This window comes from Schistocerca nitens, chromosome 4 (genome assembly GCF_023898315.1).
Source record: "Schistocerca nitens isolate TAMUIC-IGC-003100 chromosome 4, iqSchNite1.1, whole genome shotgun sequence".
Taxonomy (NCBI): domain Eukaryota; kingdom Metazoa; phylum Arthropoda; class Insecta; order Orthoptera; family Acrididae; genus Schistocerca; species Schistocerca nitens.
The window spans coordinates 537,249,321-537,270,696 of record NC_064617.1 but is presented as its reverse complement, the minus strand read 5'-3'; the positions used below and the strand labels follow the sequence as shown (position 1 = coordinate 537,270,696).

At 46.4% G+C, this 21,376-nt stretch overlaps 1 protein-coding gene across 2 annotated transcripts in view; it reads right to left on the bottom strand.

Annotated features, from left to right (window-relative positions):
- LOC126251308 (ABC transporter G family member 23) overlaps positions 1-21,376 on the bottom strand; it is a 341,716-nt gene that overhangs the window by 96,363 nt on the left and 223,977 nt on the right. For both annotated transcript variants that reach the window (XM_049951635.1, XM_049951634.1), the window contains one exon: positions 6,409-6,674. In XM_049951635.1, the coding sequence (XP_049807592.1) occupies positions 6,409-6,674 (266 nt within the window). The remainder of the gene's footprint in view (positions 1-6,408; positions 6,675-21,376) is intronic.

Genomic DNA, 21,376 nt, shown 5'->3' with positions numbered 1-21,376 from the left:
ATGGTACGCATTTCTCCTCCTTACACGAGGCATCACAACAACGTTTCACCAGGCAACGCAAGTCAATTGCTGTTTGTGTATGAGAAATCGGTTGGAAACTTTCCTCATGTCAGCACGTTGTAGGTGTCGCCGCCGGCGCCAACGTTGTGTGAATGCTCTGAAAAGCTAATCATTTGCATATCACAGCATCTTCTCCGTGTCGGTTAAATGTCCCGTCCGTAGCACGTAATTTTCGTGGTGTAGCAATTTTAATGGCCAGTAGTGTACTTGGTGTGTGAAATATGGGTGACCAACGGGAAACAGATGTTTTTAGAGTGGCTAACACAGCGCTGTCAGTGGTAGGATGGACATGACAGAATGTGTCATTCACTCCGCGACAGTCCGCCATTTTAGCAGCTACGGAACCGCATCTCGTCTCTGCCTAAGTATCTTTATCCTAAAGGCTGACAAGTGTTTACTTAAAGGGCAGCTCCAAGCCAGATGCCCTGTAGTGGGCATTCCACTAACCCCAAACCACCGCCATTTGCGACTTTAGTGCTATCAAGCGAGGGCAGGGTGGAGGTTTGTTACTTTCTCTGACGAAAGCTGGCACCAGTGCCAGTGATGGCCGTGTGTCGGATAGAAAGAGGCCAATGTGTCTCCGTGCTAGACACCCTGGACCTACACCTGAAGTTGTGGTCTAGGGTGCGATTTCGCATGACAGCAGGACCAATCTTGTGGTTATCCCACCTCCCCTGACTGCAAATTTATACGTCAGTCTGGTGATTGCACCTGTTGTGCTGCCATCCATGAACAACATTCCAGGGGGTGTTGTTCAACAGGATAGTTCGTAGTTTGTAGAGGTTCTTGTTTCAGGTGTATTTTGTCCTTCGTGGATAGGCGTCCTCCTTTCTTGAAGACCACGTGTACAGTCTTTTCTGCGTTTATCTGCAGTCCGTTGTATTCATCCCACGTTCCAAGAGCGTTTATTCCTTTCTGTAGTTCATTTGTATCGTGTGATCCCACCACCATGTCGTCTGCGTATATATAGATCTTGAGGGACGAACCCGAAGTTCTTAACGCTAGGACCACGTCGTATATGACTACGTTGAACACAAGGGGACTGAGGGGGTCTCCTTGTAACATTCCATTTGTCTGTGTAATTTCTTGCGAGGTTACATCTACGACTATACACAGTACATAAGCGAGGCTAAAATTTTCAAACTAGATCTTCTCGAAAACGGTTGAGAGTTGCGTCGTCCTGTCTACATATGTTGAAGTGCTACTCGTGCTCTACACACGCTGTCAGTATGAATCAAATCGACGATGCGAAATTCGTACGGTCCCCTTGTGAATCTGTTGTTACAGCACGGCCGATATTTCTTCGCCATTTTAATCGCATAGCTCCAAGTCGGAATACGATCCTAAAATAGGTTTCAGCTGTCAGAACAGCAGAAAATATTCTTATCAAGAAGCAAGGACACCCGAAAACGACGCCATTGCGAGAGAGTCAATCATCAGTAGTCCGAGACGATCCGCACATAAATATGCACACTGTCTACAGATGACATACGAGTCTGTGAGAAAACGCGATTTACAATTCCATTCCTACAGGGTGTTTCAAAAATGACCGGTATATTTGAAACGGCAATAAAAACTAAACGAGCAGCGATAGAAATACACCGTTTGTTGCAATATGCTTGGGACAACAGTACATTTTCAGGCGGACAAACTTTCGAAATTACAGTAGTTACAATTTTCAACAACAGATGGCGCTGCAAGTGATGTGAAAGATATAGAAGACAACGCAGTCTGTGGGTGCGCCATTCTGTACGTCGTCTTTCTGCTGTAAGCGTGTGCTGTTCACAACGTGCAAGTGTGCTGTGGACAACATGGTTTATTCCTTAGAACAGAGGATTTTTCTGGTGTTGGAATTCCACCGCCTAGAACACAGTGTTGTTGCAACAAGACGAAGTTTTCAACGGAGGTTTAATGTAACCAAAGGACCGAAAAGCGATACAATAAAGGATCTGTTTGAAAAATTTCAACGGACTGGGAACGTGACGGATGAACGTGCTGGAAAGGTAGGGCGACCGCGTACGGCAACCACAGAGGGCAACGCGCAGCTAGTGCAGCAGGTGATCCAACAGCGGCCTCGGGTTTCCGTTCGCCGTGTTGCAGCTGCGGTCCAAATGACGCCAACGTCCACGTATCGTCTCATGCGCCAGAGTTTACACCTCTATCCATACAAAATTCAAACGCGGCAACCCCTCAGCGCCGCTACCATTGCTGCACGAGAGACATTCGCTAACGATATAGTGCACAGGATTGATGACGGCGATATGCATGTGGGCAGCATTTGGTTTACTGACGAAGCTTATTTTTACCTGGACGGCTTCGTCAATAAACAGAACTGGCGCATATGGGGAACCGAAAAGCCCCATGTTGCAGTCCCATCGTCCCTGCATCCTCAAAAAGTACTGGTCTGGGCCGCCATTTCTTCCAAAGGAATCATTGGCCCATTTTTCAGATCCGAAACGATTACTGCATCTCGCTATCTGGACATTCTTCGTGAATTTGTGGCGGTACAAACTGCCTTAGACGACACTGCGAACACCTCGTGGTTTATGCAAGATGGTGCCCGGCCACATCGCACGGCCGACGTCTTTAATTTCCTGAATGAATATTTCGATGATCGTGTGATTGCTTTGGGCTATCCGAAACATACAGGAGGCGGCGTGGATTGGCCTCCCTATTCGCCAGACATGAACCCCTGTGACTTCTTTCTGTGGGGACACGTGAAAGACCAGGTGTACCGCCAGAATCCAGAAACAATTGAACAGATGAAGCAGTACATCTCATCTGCATGTGAAGCCATTCCGCCAGACACGTTGTCAAAGGTTTCGGGTAATTTCATTCAGAGACTACGCCATATTATTGCTACGCATGGTGGATATGTGGAAAATATCGTACTATAGAGTTTCCCAGACCGCAGCGCCATCTGTTGTTGACAATTGTAACTACTGTAATTTCGAAAGTTTGTCTGCCTGAAAATGTACTGTTGTCCCAAGCATATTGCAACAAACGGTGTATTTCTATCGCTGCTCGTTTAGTTTGTATTGCCGTTTCAAATATACCGGCCATTTTTGAAACACCCTGTATAAATTGCTGGTGATTCAGAAGGTCAAAGACAGTGGTTTTCAACAACGTGAAGACTTCGCTGTGTGCATGCAAATGATGTTTGAACGCGACCCAAATGCAATAGGAGCATTTTCACTTAAATCGTTCAGTTAACTAACAGAGCTACTGTTTTTGGGCCCCTAAACAGCCTTCTGTACATTGTGAAACACTTCTTCATTCCCCATATGTAATTGTACAGTGCGCCATAGCTGCGGCTGGGGTCTCCGCGCCTTTTTATAGTACAACAGCGACAGCGAAATTTAGATCTCGTTTTTAGACAAGATGAACACGTTCTTTCTGCCGAAATTGTGGAAACGACAGATAAATGGGAAAAGTGTTTATTTTCAATAGGATTGTGCAACATCGCACACTGCAAGTTCAGCCATGGCAGATGTGAGGAACATTTTCTCTGGATGCCTGATTCCTCATTTCGGTGATCTTCTTTGGTTGCCAAGATCACCAGACTTGTCCTCCTGAGACGGCGTAAGAAGCTTCCTGACAGTTCACAGCAGTGTTGCCAGCTTTCAACTGCGAAGTGCTAACGGCTGCAGGCGGAATCGCAGCCGTCTGTAGAGCAAGAACCACACTGAGATGTTGCCATAGAGACGTTCACGAAGTCTCGTTACGGCACTGCTTGAGGCAGCCCCGCGAAGCTGCGCCGCTCCCAGCCCGCTGCAGTTGTCAGGCATCAACTTAACGACAACTCAGCTGCAGTCGAGGTATTTTAAAGAGCACATCTACGTTAATAAACACGAAAGTTTAATGGAGTTGAAAGCTGTAGATTTGAAGAAGTAGGTTTGATTAGCCAGTGCCTGTTAGCTGAAGTCTTCAGTGACTTCTGGCAGTGAACTCAAAATCGTAAATCGCGGTCGACAGAAGGCTGCCATCTGGATGACCATAATGAGATTTTCACTCTGCAGCGGAGTGAGCGCTGACATGAAACTTCCTGGCAGATTAAAACTGTGTGCCGGACCGAGACTCGAACTCGGGACCTTTGCCTTTCGCGAGCAAGCGCTCTACCATCTGAGCTACCCAAGCACGACTCACGCCCCGTCCTCACAGCTGTACTTCCGCCAGTCGTGCGTGGGTAGCTCAGATGGTAGAGCACTTGCTCGCGAAAGGCAAAGGTCCCGAGTTCGAGTCTCGGTCTGGCACACAGTTTTAATCTGCCAGGAAGTTTTTTGGATGACCATATTTTAACGTTACGGGAACATGCCAGGACCCGATGCCGAAATTCGAACGCTTCTTAACAGCTGCAAGTTCAGCAATTTTGCCTTATCAGTAGCTTCGTCACTGGGGCAGTAATCGACTTTTCGACATGTTTTCATGTCGCTTAGCGCGCCGCGTACGTGACAAGAACTGCCCAGGCGTGTATAAAAGCTGTCCGTCTGGCCAGACTGGGGACGTCTACACTTGCCAGGCTTCGAATCGGCATCCGTTGTGTACCGGCTGCCACCGCGAGGCGCCAACGTACTTCCTGCTTCAGGACGGAAACAGGTGAGGCGGGGATCGAACTAATGCTCTCCTAGTAACTGAGACACTGAGTGCCAGCCAGCGCTCGACACTCGCCTCGGATGGGGAGACGCAAGCGCCCCGCCAGAAGCATAACAACAGCAGGCCGCCGCATCTCACACAGCACTGCCGAGGTAGGCTGACCTTGTAAGGCCTCAGCATTACGGGGGCAGCGGCTACCGCCGTCCTCTTGAATCCGCTTTTCGCCATCGTGGGCCTGACCGCATCTGTGGAACGAAGACGCCATGTATCTACGCCGGGCGCGCCTCTGGCCGATGTTGCATGCCTATACTTCGCCGGCCGAAGTGGCCATGCGGTTAAAGGCGCTGCAGTCTGGAACCGCAAGACCGCTACGGTCGCAGGTTCGAATCCTGCCTCGGGCATGGATGTTTGTGATGTCCTTAGGTTAGTTAGGTTTAACTAGTTCTAAGTTCTAGGGGACTAATGACCTCAGCAGTTGAGTCCCATAGTGCTCAGAGCCATTTGAACCATGCCTATACTTCCTGGAGTTCGTTGGAGTAATATACAGTTTATATAAACACCGTAAGTCTTGCTGCAGTCACCTTCATCCCCGACAGTTTCGTGTAGCCCTTGTGATGGAATATCAGTCCAATATCGAATCATAGTTTAATGATTCCACATCCATTATGTGATTAACATCGCACTGGTGCTTCTTGGTGTGGCACTTTCCATTTTCTTCCATATGTGTTATGAGCCTGAACCGTGGTTTGATCATTTCTGACCATTCGCTCACTTTCTGAAAATAGGGAGTCTAAAGATTTGAGATACGCTGCCTGTTGGATTGTCTAGGGAAGTGGTCGTCAAAGCTTTTTGCTCAAGAGTCAAAGAGACAGTATTAACATTGAGGGACGCCACCTCCGGCCGCATATGTACCAATCTTATTATTAATTGGTGAGCTGTACAAATCGGTAAGTTGCAAGCGTCCAGTAGACTAGTTGTGGTAAGGGCGCGATAAGTTGGCAGCTGTCCCCCATGTAGTGATCGTTAAAAATCGGTACCATTCAGACCACTTCGTGTCAACTGTTCTCTACTTCAGATTGTTGCACCCTCATCGACCCAGAAGTCGTAACATAGCTTTGCCTAACTAAGTCTTGCGTTCTCTGTGTGAACGGATGGTTAATTGGTTAATGAAAGTAACTGTACTTATGTTTCAAAGCATTATTCAGTATGAGACAGTACGATATATGATTGGAATGTCAGTCTTCTTCTACTCATTGCGCTGTATTATAATGTCTTTAATGTAATGTTCCTCGCTGCAAGTAAGTGCAACATTTGAATATGACCGTCTCTGCAACACGCACTCACAAATCCACGGTACTTCCGTCTCAAAATTCATGCCATAGCAGCTGATCGCTACGAGACGCTCGCACACGTGAGCTATCGGTACTGGAAGACAAAACAATAAAAGTTTCCCGCTTTAACACAGCAGTGGCCGCGCTACTTGACCCTACACCCCTGAGGTAACTGCTTAGCTCATGGACGAATTGATTAACATCGAGTAAAAATTAAGCACATCTTAAAATCGTAACTGGCTGTGTAAGTATTTTTCTCTTACTAAGCAGGAAAACTACAACTCTTAACGTTAGTTGACTTTTTCGATTCGGCTGTTAGTTGTCAGATGCATATTGTTATACAATACGGCTGAGAATCGCGGGCCACACGAATAGTTGATTCTTGGCGACCACTGGTCTAGGGAGACAGAAGCGAGAGACTCACATGGTGCCCTTGGGGACGGTCATGTTGAGGCCGTCGAGGATGACGTTGGGCGCGGACTTGGAGCCGTACTTCTTGTAGGCGCGGCGCACGCACACGGCCTGCTGCCGGCGCGTCCACAGGGTGGAGTGCTGCGTCGTGAACTGGCGGCGGCGGCGCTCCTGCAGCGTCTGCAGCTCGAGGCCCACGTCCGCCGACCCGGGGCCGCCGCCGGAGGACTCTGCGGCCGGCCCGGGGCCCGCTGCGCCGCCCTCCTCGGCTGCCACCATCTGCAACACGGCGAGCCACCACTGTAGTTGGCTGCTCAACACTAGCAAGGTGTCGGTGAACGTTTCTGGCACAGCCTCAGATGACTGCTATAGCTGGAATATTGGAGTGTAACAGCTCAGCCGGCCGGTGGGGCCGAGCGGTTCTAGGCGCTTCAGTATGGAACAGCGCGACCGCTACGGTCACAGGTTCGAATCCTGCCTCGGATGTGTGTGATGTCCTTAGGTTAGTTAGGTTTAACTAGTTCTAAGTTCCAGGGGACTAATGACCTCAGAAGTTGAGTCCCATAGTGCTCAGAGCCATTTGAACCACTTTTTGTTAAGTCCCATAGCGCTCAGAACCATTTGAACCATTTTTGACACTAAATAATGACAAGTGTGAGGCCATCTACATGAATGCTAAAAGGAATCCGTTAAACTTCCGTTACCGGATAAATCAGTCCAATCTGAAGACTATAAATTCAACTAAATACCTAGAAATTACAATTACGAACAACTTAAGTTAGAAAGAGCACACAAAAAATGTTGTGGGGAATACAAACCAAAGACAGCGTTTTACGATCAGAACACTTAATAAAATGTAACAGATCTACTAAAGAGTCTGCCTACACTATGCTAGTCCGTCCTCTTTTAGAGTACTGCTGCGCGGTCTGGGATCCTTCCAGATAGCATTAAGGGAGTATATCTACAAAGTTCAAAGAAAAGCAGCGCGCTTTGAGTTACCCCGAAATAGGGAAGAGTGTCACTGACGTGTTACGGAATTTGCGGTTGACATCATTAAAACAAACGGGTTTTTCGTTACAACGGAATCTTCTCACGAAATTTCTATCACCAACTTTCTCGGCCGGCCGCTGTGGCCGAGCGGTCCTAGGCGCTTCAGTCCGGAACCGCGCTGCTGTTACGGTCGCAGGTTCGAATCCTGCCTCGGGCATGGATGTGTGTGATGTCCTTAGGTTAGTTAGGTTTAAGTAGTTCTTAGTACTAGGGGACTGATGACCACAGCAGTTAAGTCCCATAGTGCTCAGAGCCATTTGAACTATCTCAGATGTTAAGTCCCATAATTCTTAGAGCCATTTGAACCAAATTTCTACTCAGAATGCGAAAATATTTTGTTGACGCCAACATACATAGGGAGAAACGAAATCAGAGCTCGCAGGGAAGATATAGGTGTTCATTTTGTCCGCGCGCTGTTGAGATTGGAATACCAGTGAATTAATGTGAAGGTGGTTAGATGAACCCTCTGCCAGGCACTTAAGTGTGATTTGCGAAGTATCCAATAGGTGTGGATATAGAAGGTTTTTCAACCTTCCTGTAGCTTTTATGTATATGGACTGAAGTGACGAGTGAAAATTTGTACCAAGGCCGGGAATCGAACCCGGGTCTCCTGCTTACTAGGCAGGTGCTTTGTTGTTGTTGTTCTTCGTTGTGTTTGGTCGTTGCGGACGTCACATGACATCCGGTCATGTTCGTTTGTTGATCCTTCCTCTCAGTTTTTTTTATAACAGAGGCCAACCAGCTCTCTGACCGAACACGCTGAGCTACCATGCTGGCTACTAAGCTACCTTGACACAGTGGTCCAGACAACTGCACTGATCGAGGAGGGAGGCGTGCCAGGGTAATACGTGCAGTGCCGAGGTGTCTTACTGACTAAAGCACCTGTCTAGTAAGCGGGAGACACAGGTTCGAGTCCCGGCCTTGGTACAAATTTCCACTCGCTGCTTACGTCTATACACATAAAATCATGTCTGTATGCGACAAATAAAGTCTCTGAAATTGTGTCATTCCTTCTAAGGCTGCTGAATTCGACTGCTAGTGATGTGGCTGTGAAGTGGAAACACGAAGGAACGACAACAGCCAAACCAAGCCCAGGCAGACCTTATGTACTGACGGGCAGGCTCTGTCGAGCACTGTAGACGAGGTTGTAGAGAATCACACGAACTCTGAGGGAGGAATCACTCGTCAGTTCCAAAGCGCTACCATAAACCCAGCTACCTCGACTGTGCATAGGGAGTCAAAAAGAATTTGGTACAATGATCAAACAGCTCCTCATCTTGAATGTAATTTCCTTTACAGATTACTTGCATTTTCCCAGAAGATTCCTACAAATCTAAGTCTTTCATTCGCTTTCCCAACACTAGTTTTACGTATTAATTCTATTTTATATCGCTTCTTAGTATTACCCGTAAATGTTTTTGTAATGTGACGTGCTCAAGATGTAATCAGATGCTATCGGGTTGTCTCCTTGTTACAAGCACTATCTAGCATTTAGACGCCTGTCAAGAGAACTGCCGCAAGCTGAAATTTTTTTTCAAGTGTTTCTGCATTTCCTTACCACCGTACAAAGGTGACAGTTTCCTGTGGGAAACAGCATCGATAGCTGCCAATTTCATAGTGCTAGTGATCCTCTTTGATAAGTGGTTTATTTGCAGGATGGGCAAACAAAACTGTCCCAGAAAATTTTTCATGCCCTGATGATAGGTAACCCAATTTACATTATCTGTCCCAGATTCATACTATGTGAGTTAAGTTGCATACATTAAGGCGCATAAAATACACTGGTGTGCAATAGTTAAGGACGAAAGTGACTTTCGAGTGATGTGTGAGTGTCAAGTTACATAACTCAATGAAACATGGACCACTCGTAAGACAGAACTGCAACAGCACAGTACAGAATATAACTGAAAGAAATTTCGAATGAGACAAACAGAAATAACACTTTTATTCACGGGCAGTAATTACACTGAAGTCCGCCTCCGGTAGCTGAGTGGTCAGCGCGACAGAATGTCACTCCTAAGGGCCCGGGTTCGATTCCCGGCTGGGTCGGAGATTTTCTCCGCTCAGGGACTGGGTGTTGTGTTGTCCTAATCATCATCATTTCATCCCCATCGACGCGCAGGTCGCCGAAGTGGCGTCAAATCGAAAGACTTGCACCCGCCGAACGGTCTACCCGACGTGAGGTTTTAGCCACATGACATTTATATTTACATTTCATCACACTGAAACCACCGTGATTAATGAGGTCCCCTGGACATTTCAAGACGGGCTAAGGTTCTCAATAGCATGTGTGATCACCACTGACGGCAATGTATGCTCTGTAACGCGGCGTGGTCTAAGGCACCTTGTCACGGTCCGTGCGGCTCCCCACGTCAGAGGTTCGAGTCCTTCCTCACGCATGGGAGTGAGATTTGTCCATACCGTAAGTTAGTTTAAGTTAGATTAAGCAGTGTGTAGGCTTAGGGACCGATGACCTCAGCAGTTTGGTCCCATAAGACCTTACCACAAATTTCCAATTTTTTTTTTCTTGCAACGCGTGCCCACGCTCTATCCACAAGGTTGGTAAGGAGTTCTTATGGTAGGGCGTTTCGTCCGGGGAACGGATAGGCAACTCCATTCACCGCATGTTCTTTCGTTCTACGAGCTCCTCCGACTGCACTGTTCGATGCGGTCGCGCGTTGTCGCCTACAGAAATGATGTTAGGGTGGAATGCACCCTTGAAAAGACGCTCACGGGGAGGGAGTTCTGTGTCACATTAATGTTGACCGAGAAGCGTACCATGTCAGTGAGTTCGAGGTCAGTACCCTCATGCAACGTTATGCCTCTCCATACCATAACACCTGGACCACCAAAACGACGATGTTCGATAATGTTGATCAGGCCCTCACTTGGCGAGAGACGGAAACACGTAATGCACCCAGGAACACTGTCTAACATAATCGTTCCCTCGGCAGTTGACGTCAGAGCTGCTCCCACACATTTTATATCAGGGACATATATGGGGATATTGCGGGCCAAGAAAGTTCGTCAACATCACACAGACAGTTCACAGAAACACGTGCCACATGTGGGTGAACATTTCCCTCTTCGAAAATGGCATCACATACTGGCGCATGAGAAGTAACACGTGAGGACGCAGGACGTCCGCGACGTACCGTTGTGCCGTCAGAGTTCCCTCAGTTACTACCAGCGGTAACCTGAAGTCATATCCGATGGCTCCACGCAACATGACGCCAGGAGTAACATTACTATGTCTCTCCAGCACGTTGGAACAATGAGTCCTCTTCCAAGGTCGCCGCTGAACTTGCCGACGATATGCATCCGAGGTAGTGCATAACCACGATTCATCAGCAGGCGTCCCGCGTTAACTGTAGCCTACGCATTGGCCGTTAGTTCGATAGCTCGGTTACTGTTACTCTCGAGATGGTGCTGGATGAAACAGAATATAGCACGGAGTGCATTAATTCTTCTTGGGCGGCAGTGCAGATGGGTCAAATGACTCTAAGCACTATGGGACAACATCTGAGGTCATCAGTCATCTAGACTGAGAACTACTCAAACCTAACTAACCTAAGGACATCACACACATCCATGCCCAAGGCAGGATTCGAACCTAGCAGCAGCGTGGTTCCGGACTGAAGCGCCAAGAACCGCTCGGTCACAGCGGCCGGTGCAGATGCAGATGTGAAGGGGTTACGACGTGCCTGCTGCACAATACAGTGATCCTCCCTCGTAGTAGTCAGACGTGGTCGACTGGAACCTTGACCACGAGTATGCCTCCTCTGTCCGGAGCCGCGCTGCTGCTACAGTCGCAGGTTTGAATCCTGCCTCGGGCATGGATGTGTGTGATGTCCTTAGATTAGTTAGGTTTAAGTAGTTCTACGTCTAGGGGACTGGTGACCTCAGATCTTAAGTCCCATAGTGTTTAGAGCCATTTGAACCATTTGAGCCTCCTCTCAGGTTCCCTAGGAGTCCAACATCCGGCCACTATCATATCCGAATGCCCCAGAAATCTGAAGATTACACGACTCGACCAGCCTGCCAACTGGAGAGCCACAATGAGGCCCTCGCAAACTCTGTTAGGTTCAGATAACGCTGTCTCAACACAGTACACGGCACCTCTGCGTCCTCCACAGTGAGGAGCACTTAATACCTCACACTGTTCACGCCCCTAAGCCTGTTAACAACACTAAACGCAATAACACTAGTACGCCCCGGTGACAGTTCTGTCTATCACCGAAAATTCCAACTCTAATCATTTACATACATACACGCCGATGGTGTGTACTTGTACGGGGTTTCATGGACATCGGACCGCTTGTCCTGGGTGCTTTATATTTTTTGTCAGACAGAGTATGTAGATATAGATATATCGCTTTCTTCATCTCTTCTACGTGTGAATAACCCAGAGTTGCTCAGTGATTCAGATCTCACGTTAAACTGTAGACCGGTCTGTAACTGTCTGGGTAAATCAGTCCAGAGGTCGGCGGAAGGCATAGACACACCACCTCCAACAGCAGAATGCCGACAAACAAGCGTGCGAAGTTGAGCAACCCGTTGGTCTGCCCGATTAGCCGTGCGGTCTAACCCACCGCCGGCCGAAGTGGCCGTGCGGTTAAAGGCGCTGCAGTCTCGAACCGCAAGACCGCTACGGTCGCAGGTTCGAATCCTGCCTCGGGCATTGATGTTTGTGATGCCCTTAGGTTAGTTAGGTTTAACTAGTTCTAAGTTCTAGGGGACTAATGACCTCAGCAGTTGAGTCCCATAGTGCTCAGAGCCATTTGAACCATTTTTCTAACCCACCGCTTTCCGGGCGGGAAAGCGTGCCGGTCCCCGACACGAATACGCCCAGCGTGTTAGTGTCGAGGTCCGGTGTGCCGGCCAGTCTGTGGATGGTTTTTAACGCGGTTTTCCATCTGCCTCGGCGAATGTGGGCTGGTTCCCCTTATTCCGCCTCAGTTACACTATGTCGGCAATGCTGCGCAAACACTGTCTCCACGTACGCGTACACCATAATTACTCCACCACGCAAACATTGGGGTTACACTCATCTGGTGTGAGACGTTTTCGAGGGGGTACATTGGAGGCCGAACCGCACAATAACCCTGTGTTCGGTGTGGGGCGGCGGTGGGGTGAGTCGACTGCTGTAGCCTGTTGTGTACCACTGAGGGCTACGGCGGGGACGACGCCTCTCCGTCGTTTCTAGGTCCCAGTTCAATACAATACTACACAATACAACCTGTAGTTCAGGATTACCACCGAGCGAGGTGGCGCAGTGGTTAGACACTGGACTCGCATTCGGCTGGACGACGGTTCAATCCCGCGTTCGGCCATCTTGCTTTAGGTTTTCCGTGATTTCCCTAAATCGCTCCAGGCAAATGCCGGGATGGTTCCTTTCAAAGGGCACGGCCGACTTCCTTCCCCGTCCTTCCCTAATCCGATGAGACCGATGACCTCGCTGTCTGGTCTCCTTCCCCAAAACCAACCAACCAACCATCAGGATTACCAGTAGGGCAGGCAATATTTCCGCGCCTTCGGTGGCACAGTTTTATATTAATGTCTGACTTAAATGAGCAGATTTTAGTTTTCAGGAACCTGTAGTGTCTGTATAATTTTGACTCTAAAGTTTTGGGTCATCCGACATCTTAACCTCAAGAGAGGTTCCATTATGTAGTTTTGTATTGCTTCACATACTTCACTTGTCACCCAGCACACCTGACTGCTTGTTTTCTTTTAGTCTATTGCAGCGATGCCGATTTGTTTGAGAGACACTTGTCTCACTTGAGTTTATACTTGTGTGTTATACGTTCTGCATTACCGACAGATGTGACCGGTCGGGAGGGTCTGGTTTTGAATGTCCGTCTTGCTATTCTAATTTAGGTTTCTCATTGTTTTCCTCAATAATTTCAGGCGAAAGCCGAAAGATTCCGTTAAAAGGATACGGCTTCATCCTTTCACCATCCTTGTTCAACTAAGCTAGGGCACTTTCCCTTACCTTGAAGATTACGAGCTGTAAAACTAAACTTATTCGCTTCATTTTGATATAGCATTCAGCAACAAATGGATGTAAAAGGAACAGGTCTTCGATTTTATACATCTGTTCCCCTAACCTTCTTATAAATAGCAGTAACGTGTGCTTTTTTTTACAGTCATTGAAACTATTCATGATAAATAATAAAAAAAATGTAAATAACTCTGCAATCAGGCTCGGAGCCCACGCGGAGGAGGAGGATAATTCTACAGCGTACTCTATTTAAAAATTTGCTTTAATCAGGTCATTTTATCGAAGCACTGGCAAATACAGTTGGTTGCAGTAGTTATTTGTTTAATAGTAGCTGCATGTAGTTGTTTCACGCCAGTACCAACAGGAAATGTGGTATATTTGCGTGAGCAAATATTACATCACTGCAGACGCGAGCAGGTTCACCGCGTAGGAATTTTCCGCTTAACAGCGCTGTACGGAGTGACCTGTTCCCGGCTGAGCGTACGCTCTTTGTTTTTGAATGCGGCGTACGCAGAGCCAGCAAGGTCGACAACCGAGCGTAAACTCGACTGGTTTGCTGCGCGGCCGGCGCAGACAGATCGTCTCTGTGCGCAGAACAGGCGAAGGGCCCATTCATTCGGCACAGTTGTAAGACTCTAGAACATCTCACTAGGCAGCACAACCCACTAGTGAACTAGAAGAAGGCGTATTCTCACACACCTTCTGGAGAGTGCGTTCTCACATCTACATCTACATCTACATCTATACTCCGCGAGCCACCTTACGGTGTGTGGCGGAGGGTACTTATTGTACCACTATCTGATCCCCCCTTCCCTGTTCCATTCACGAATTGTGCGTGGGAAGAACGACTGCTTGTAAGTCTCCGTATTTGCTCTAATTTCTCGGATCTTTTCGTTGTGATCATTACGCGAGATATATGTGGGCGGTAGTAATATGTTGCCCATCTCTTCCCGGAATGTGCTCTCTCGTAATTTCGATAATAAACCTCTCCGTATTGCGTAACGCCTTTCTTGAAGTGTCCGCCACTGGAGCTTGTTCAGCATCTCCGTAACGCTCTCGCGCTGACTAAATGTCCCCATGACGAATCGCGCTGCTTTTCGCTGGATCATGTCTATCTCTTCTATTAATCCAACCTGGTAAGGGTCCCATACTGATGAGCAATACTCAAGAATCGGACGAACAAGCGTTTTGTAAGCTACTTCTTTCGTCGATGAGTCACATTTTCTTAGAATTCTTCCTATGAATCTCAACCTGGCGCCTGCTTTTCCCACTATTTGTTTTATGTGATCATTCCACTTCAGATCGCTCCGGATAGTAACTCCTAAGTATTTTACGGTCGTTACCGCTTCCAATGATTTACCACCTATGGCATAATCGTACTGGAATGGACTTCTGCCCCTATGTATGCGCATTATATTACATTTATCTACGTTTAGGGAAAGCTGCCAGCTGTCGCACCATTCATTAATCCTCTGCAGGTCTTCCTGGAGTACGTACGAGTCTTCTGATGTTGCTACTTTCTTGTAGACAACCGTGTCATCTGCAAATAGCCTCACGGAGCTACCGATGTTGTCAACTAAGTCATTTATGTATATTGTAAACAATAAAGGTCCTATCACGCTTCCTTGCGGTACTCCCGAAATTACCTCTACATCTGCAGATTTTGAACCGTTAAGAATGACATGTTGTGTTCTTTCTTCTAGGAAATCCTGAATCCAATCACAAACCTGGTCCGATATTCCGTAAGCTCGTATTTTTTTCACTAAACGTAAGTGCGGAACCGTATCAAATGCCTTCCTGAAGTCCAGGAATACGGCATCAATCTGCTCGCCAGTGTCTACGGCACTGTGAATTTCTTGGACAAATAGGGCGAGCTGAGTTTCACATGATCTCTGTTTGCGGAATCCATGTTGGTTATGATGAAGGAGATTTGTATTATCTAAGAACGTCATAATACGAGAACATAAAACATGTTCCATTATTCTACAACAGATTGACGTAAGCGAAATAGGCCTATAATTATTCGGTGGATCTTCCCAGCATCCTAATCGAATCGTTTCCATGGACTTCGCCACAGGTCTTTCCTAGTTGATTGCTTGTCGCTGACATTTTCAAAAAGCATTATTATTTTGGACGGTTTTCCGTAGGTTACTTTTGTAAACGTCAGAACGTACAGTTTGTATCTACATCTGTACTCGATAAGCCACTTCACGATGAGTACGAAGGGTACTAGTGCGCCACAATCTTTTTTTCCCTTCCTACTCCACTGGGGAAAAATTATGCTCGACGCCTCTCAGTATAAACCGCCATTTGTCCAATTTTTCCCTCCTGATCATTATGTGAGACGCACATTGAAGGAAATGGTATGTTACTTGACATTGCTGCAACTGCAGCTTGCGCATGAGCTTTTAAAAGTTGAGGAAAACGCTATTCGCAATGAATATTGGCTTTCTAGTCAATGAAGTTTGTTGGAAATCTCTGTGAGGTCTCCCTTGAATAAGCTCGTGACAAAACAAGCAAATCTTCTTTGAATTCTATCTGGCGTTAGCTTCTTAGGTTTCCTAGCGTGATGAGCAATATTCAGTTGTTGGTCGAACGAGAGTTCGAGGAAATTTCGACTTCCTTCGTGGACGAATTACGATTCCTTAGGGTTTTTTCTATATATTTCAGTCTGGCATCAGAATTCCCCATGGGCGAATTTGGAAGTGTTTTCAAAAAAATAACCGAACTAATTTGTATGTGGCAACGAGGCAGCCTAGCGATGTGACATTAGCAGCACTGTAACAGTTGCAGTTTCCTAAGTAACTTCACCGGATCATATGATTGCTTACCTTGTTTCGTTTCCGAGCTGCTGCTATTTACAAGAAAGTGGTAAGTGTTCGTGATGATCTTTTCAATGTTTTGTTTACGGAAGCAGCGTTGCAATGAGAAATTTTGCGAGGAAGTGGAGAAAAGTTCGTGCCTCGTTTTATGTCTGAAGAACAGAAAGAATACCAAGTGAACGTATGCAGAATACTCATTGAACTCGCGAACAACGATTGGTCAACATCATGAAAAGGATTAAATCACCAGACTATGTTGGGCTTGCAGCTAAGGCACTGAGATAAAATTTCGTTAGTCACAATGGGTTGGCAAAAAGCTTACGTATCGTTCGCCTCCACTGATGGGACTCTTGTTTAAAAAATCAAGGGTTCGACTCTCGTTCGTCATCTCAGAGAACCTTGAGAAGATTATCAGAATCTCAAATGGTTCATGTCATGGGATTTTACTCGAAAACAAATTGCAGCAAAGTTTGTTCCTCGTTTAATGACCGAAGAACAGAAAGAATACCGAGTGAAGGTATGCAGAATGCTCATTGAACACGCTAACAACGTGTGGTGAACATCATGAAAAGGATTAAATCACCAGACGATGTTGGACTTTCAGCTATGACACTGAGATAAAAGTTAGTTAGTTGGCAAGAGATATCAACGCAATTGAAAAGTGCGAGTATCTCGCATCAGTGTCAGGTACAGGTTTTTTATCTGTGTAGATACACAGACTTCTATGGTTATCGTCGATCTGAATAAAATCCTTTTGGGTATTAGGCCTCGTCATGTTGGAGCACTAAACTCATCTCTAAAACCAGCATTTCGAGCATCTGGCAGCGTTATGCTTGTTTTTAAGTTTTCGAAATGACACATTTAACTTTGTTTTTATATATCTGTGAAATGATGAGTTCCTAATATTTGCCTCAAGGTGAAATAATAGACTTTTATTACTATGCACTGGTTTTTAAAGGTCGCCTGAAACAATTCACATAGTGAGATCATAGTTATAACAAGACATCTCGTAGTTAATTCAAGCCGGCCGTTGTGGCCGAGTGGTTCTAGGCGCTTCAGTCCGGGACCGCGCTGCTGCTACGGTCGCAGGTTCTAATCGTGCTTCGGGCACGAATGTGTGTGATGTTCTTAGGTTAGTTAGCTTTAAGTAGTTCTAAGTCTAGGGGACTGATGACTTCAGATGTTTACTCTCATAGTGCTTAGAGCCATTTGAACCATTTTTAAGTTAATTCAAAGTGAGAACACGCTTACCAACACAGCTCTGTAAATCTACAGAAAATGTGACAGCTGTCCTTTCCCAGCCATCCTGCTCCCCATAGCTCGCTCCAAGAGCTTTCATCGTGCTTCTAAACTTCTGGAATAACATCATTCGGTCACCGTCGGTGACATTAATGAGAATATATCTTGGGAACTAGAGGACGTTCTAAAAGAATGTTTTTAATATACATTGTTGAAAAGAATTAGGGGAACACGTGAATCAACGTCCGGTATGTTAAATTTATTTTGATACAGGCGATACCTGTGGTCTTACTGTTTGAGAACTTCGCTTCCAGTACGTCCAACATGTAAAGTCATTCGCCATCTATTGGCTGTGTCATGCATTGCAGTCTCAGGTGAACCTCAGAAGGAAGTGACTACCGGTGTCTCAGTGTTCTCTTGTGAGGTACACAGATGGTAGTTGTCATTTGTGGACGTTGTATTCAACCAAGCACATGCATTGCGACATCTTAATGCAGTGCAAGTTCCAATGGGAGTGTGCTTGATCCAAAAAGGATGGACTTGCTGTCGTGTTGCTGAAGATGCTAATGGTTCTCTATCTGTCATTGATAGTTTGTGAGCACGCTACAGGGAGATAGGTCAGTACACAAGGCGAGTTGGACAAGGTCGCCGACGCGTTACAGCCCCACGTGAAGACCAATATCCGGCTATCTCTGCGTCGCACGGATACGCCAGAGCACTGCAGGACGATCTCAGAAGGGCCACTGGAGCTACTGTGTCCGATCTGACTGAAATGAACAGGTTACCGTACGACCCAGACGTCCTGTTCGAATACAGCGCTTAACGCGACAACATCTTGAAACTCGCCTTCAGTTCTTCCGTTCCCATGTTAACTGGCAACTTCGTCACTGGCGTAACGCATTATTCACGCACTAGTCCAGATATCCTTTGACGCAAGGTGATGGAGACCCGTGGTGAGTGCTACCTTCCACATTTTGTCCAGGAAATCTACAGATTTCCAAGGTTGTTTGATGTTGTGGGGAGGTATCAGTGTTGACAACCATACTGATGTTGACTTGTCTATGTTCGTCTTACCGCCACGCAGTAAATCGAACAGATCCATGGACCATGCGGTGACTGCTGCAAGCGGTGGTGGCCCTGAATTCCTTGTAATGCCAGGGCTTATGCGGCGGGCACAGCATGGATCTCTTGCGAATCCTGGACAATGACGTAATGGAATGACCAGCGGTGAGTCCCGACCGATGCGTTCGTGGTCATTTTGTTCCACCACAGACTATCCAAGAACTCTCATGGGCTCTCACTGAAGAATGGGAGCATATATTTATACGGAGCGTGCCCACATAGCTGTCAAGCAGCGATAAACACTCACGGAGAGCTCTCAGAGTCCAATGAAAACTACCGAGGATGGCAGGATGAACGGTTGATACCAGTTCGTTTTCTGCACCTGTCGCACATTACAATTCTTGTAAACGATCGACAATGTAGTGGTGTTTTGTTACGTACTTAATTTGTGAAAGTTAAAGGTATAATTTGCTAACGTAACCAGTCCTCAATTATTGCTCAGTGGAGTGTGACAGGTGTCCAAAGGCACGTTCCCCTAATTCTTTTGAACAATGTATGTAAGTGATGTAGAGCATAACACTGAAAGGTCTGTGGGATTGCTCGCAGAAGACTGTGTTTCTATACGGAAGTAGGAATGCCAGAAACTGTGATGAAACGCAGGAAGACCTGCAGAAGATCCTTGATTGGTGGACGGATTGGCAGTCGACATTGTACGTGGGTAAATGGAACTTATTACATATAAAATGGGTCAAATGGCTCTGAGCACTATGGGACTTAACATCTATGGTCATCAGTCCCCTAGAACTTAGAACTACTTAAACCTAACTAACCTAAGGACATCACACAACACCCAGCCATCACGAGGCAGAGAAAATCCCTGACCCCGCCGGGAATCGAACCCGGGAACCCGGGCGTGGGAAGCGAGAACGCTACCGCACGACCACGAGATGCGGGCTATTACATATATATAGAGGAAAATAGCCGTTGCTGTTCGAATACGGAGCTGGTTAAAAATCACGCTAAACAGTAACAACACTAAAATAGCCAGGAGTAATCGTCCAGAGAGAAGTAAAGTGGAATTGTCACATACATTGTAGGAAAAGCAGATGCCAAGCTGAGATTCATTGGAAGCGTCTTAAGGAAATGTAATTCACTATGAATGAAGTGGCATAGAGGACAAAATGTTCAAATGTGTGTGAACTTCTAAGGGACCAAACTGCCGAGGTCATCGGTCTCTAGACTTACGCACTACTTAAACTAATGTATGCTAGGACCAACACATACATCCATGCCCGAGGGAGGACTCGAACCTCCAGCGGTAGGGGCCGCGTAATCCGTGGCATGGCACCTCAAACTGCGCGGCCATTCTCCGCGGCATAGAGGACAGCTTATGTGACCAAATCTTCAATATTGGTCATCAGTCTGGGAGATGATCGGCGAACTAGAGTGGGAGACATTGCAAGAAAACTAGCGTGACCTTTTCAAAGCGCTTGCATAGTAAGTAAAGTTGACTACTTCACCTTGAGGCAAAATTAAGAAATGCACATTTTCACTAAGATAAAAACATAGGCCGCATCATTTTGAAACACTAAAAGTAGCTGTAAAGCTGCAATGGCGGTCGAAACATACCGTACAGTGGGTCGTAGAGCACAGATATGGTTGCAGAATCTATTGAGGACTGCCTGGAGAAATGGAAAATGCTTACTACCCGTTGAGACACGTGTGTGAATGGGGGAGAGCGTACTGTCAAGGATAGAAAAACTAAATCTCTGGGAGTTGCATGAGAACATTATCATAAAGAATTTTAAAGTGTTGCAGATAAAAAAAAATTGTTCAAATGGCTCTGAGCGCTATGGGACTTAACATCTGAGGTCATCCGTCCCCTAAAACTTGTTGTTGTTGTTGTGGTCTTCAGTCCTGAGACTGGTTTGATGCAGCTCTCCATGCTACTCTATCCTGTGCAAGCTTCTTCATCTCCCGGTACCTACTGCAACCTACATCCATCTGAATCTGCTTAGTGTATTGATCTCTTGGTCTCCCTCTACGATTTTTACCCTCCACGCTGCCCTCCAATGCTAAATTTGTGATCCCTTGATGCCTCAAAACATGTCCTACCAACCGATCCCTTCTTCTAGTCAAGTTATGCCACAAACTTCTCTTCTCCCCAATCCTATTCAATACCTCCTCATTAGTTACGTGATCTACCCACCTTATCTTGAGCATTCTTCTGTAACACCACATTTCGAAAGCTTCTATTCTCTTCTTGTCCAAACTGGTTATCGTCCATGTTTCACTTCCATACATGGCTACACTCCATACAAATACTTTCAGAAACGACTTCCTGACACTTAAATCTATACTCGATGTTAACAAATTTCTCTTCTTCAGAAACGATTTCCTTGCCATTGCCAGTCTACATTTTATATCCTCTCTACTTCGACCATCATCAGTTATTTTACTCCCTAAATAGCAAAACTCCTTTACTACTTTAAGTGTCTCATTTCCTAATCTAATCCCCTCAGCATCACCCGATTTAATTTGGCTACATTCCATTATCCTCGTTTTGCTTTTGTTGATGTTCATCTTATATCCTCCTTTCAAGACACTGTCCATTCCGTTCAACTGCTCTTCCAAGTCCTTTGCTATCTCTGACAGAATTACAATGTCATCGGCGAACCTCAAAGTTTTTACTTCTTCTCCATGAATTTTAATACCTACTCCGAATTTTTCTTTTGTTTCCTTTACTGCTTGCTCAATATACAGATTGAATAACATCGGGGAGAGGCTACAACCCTGTCTCACTC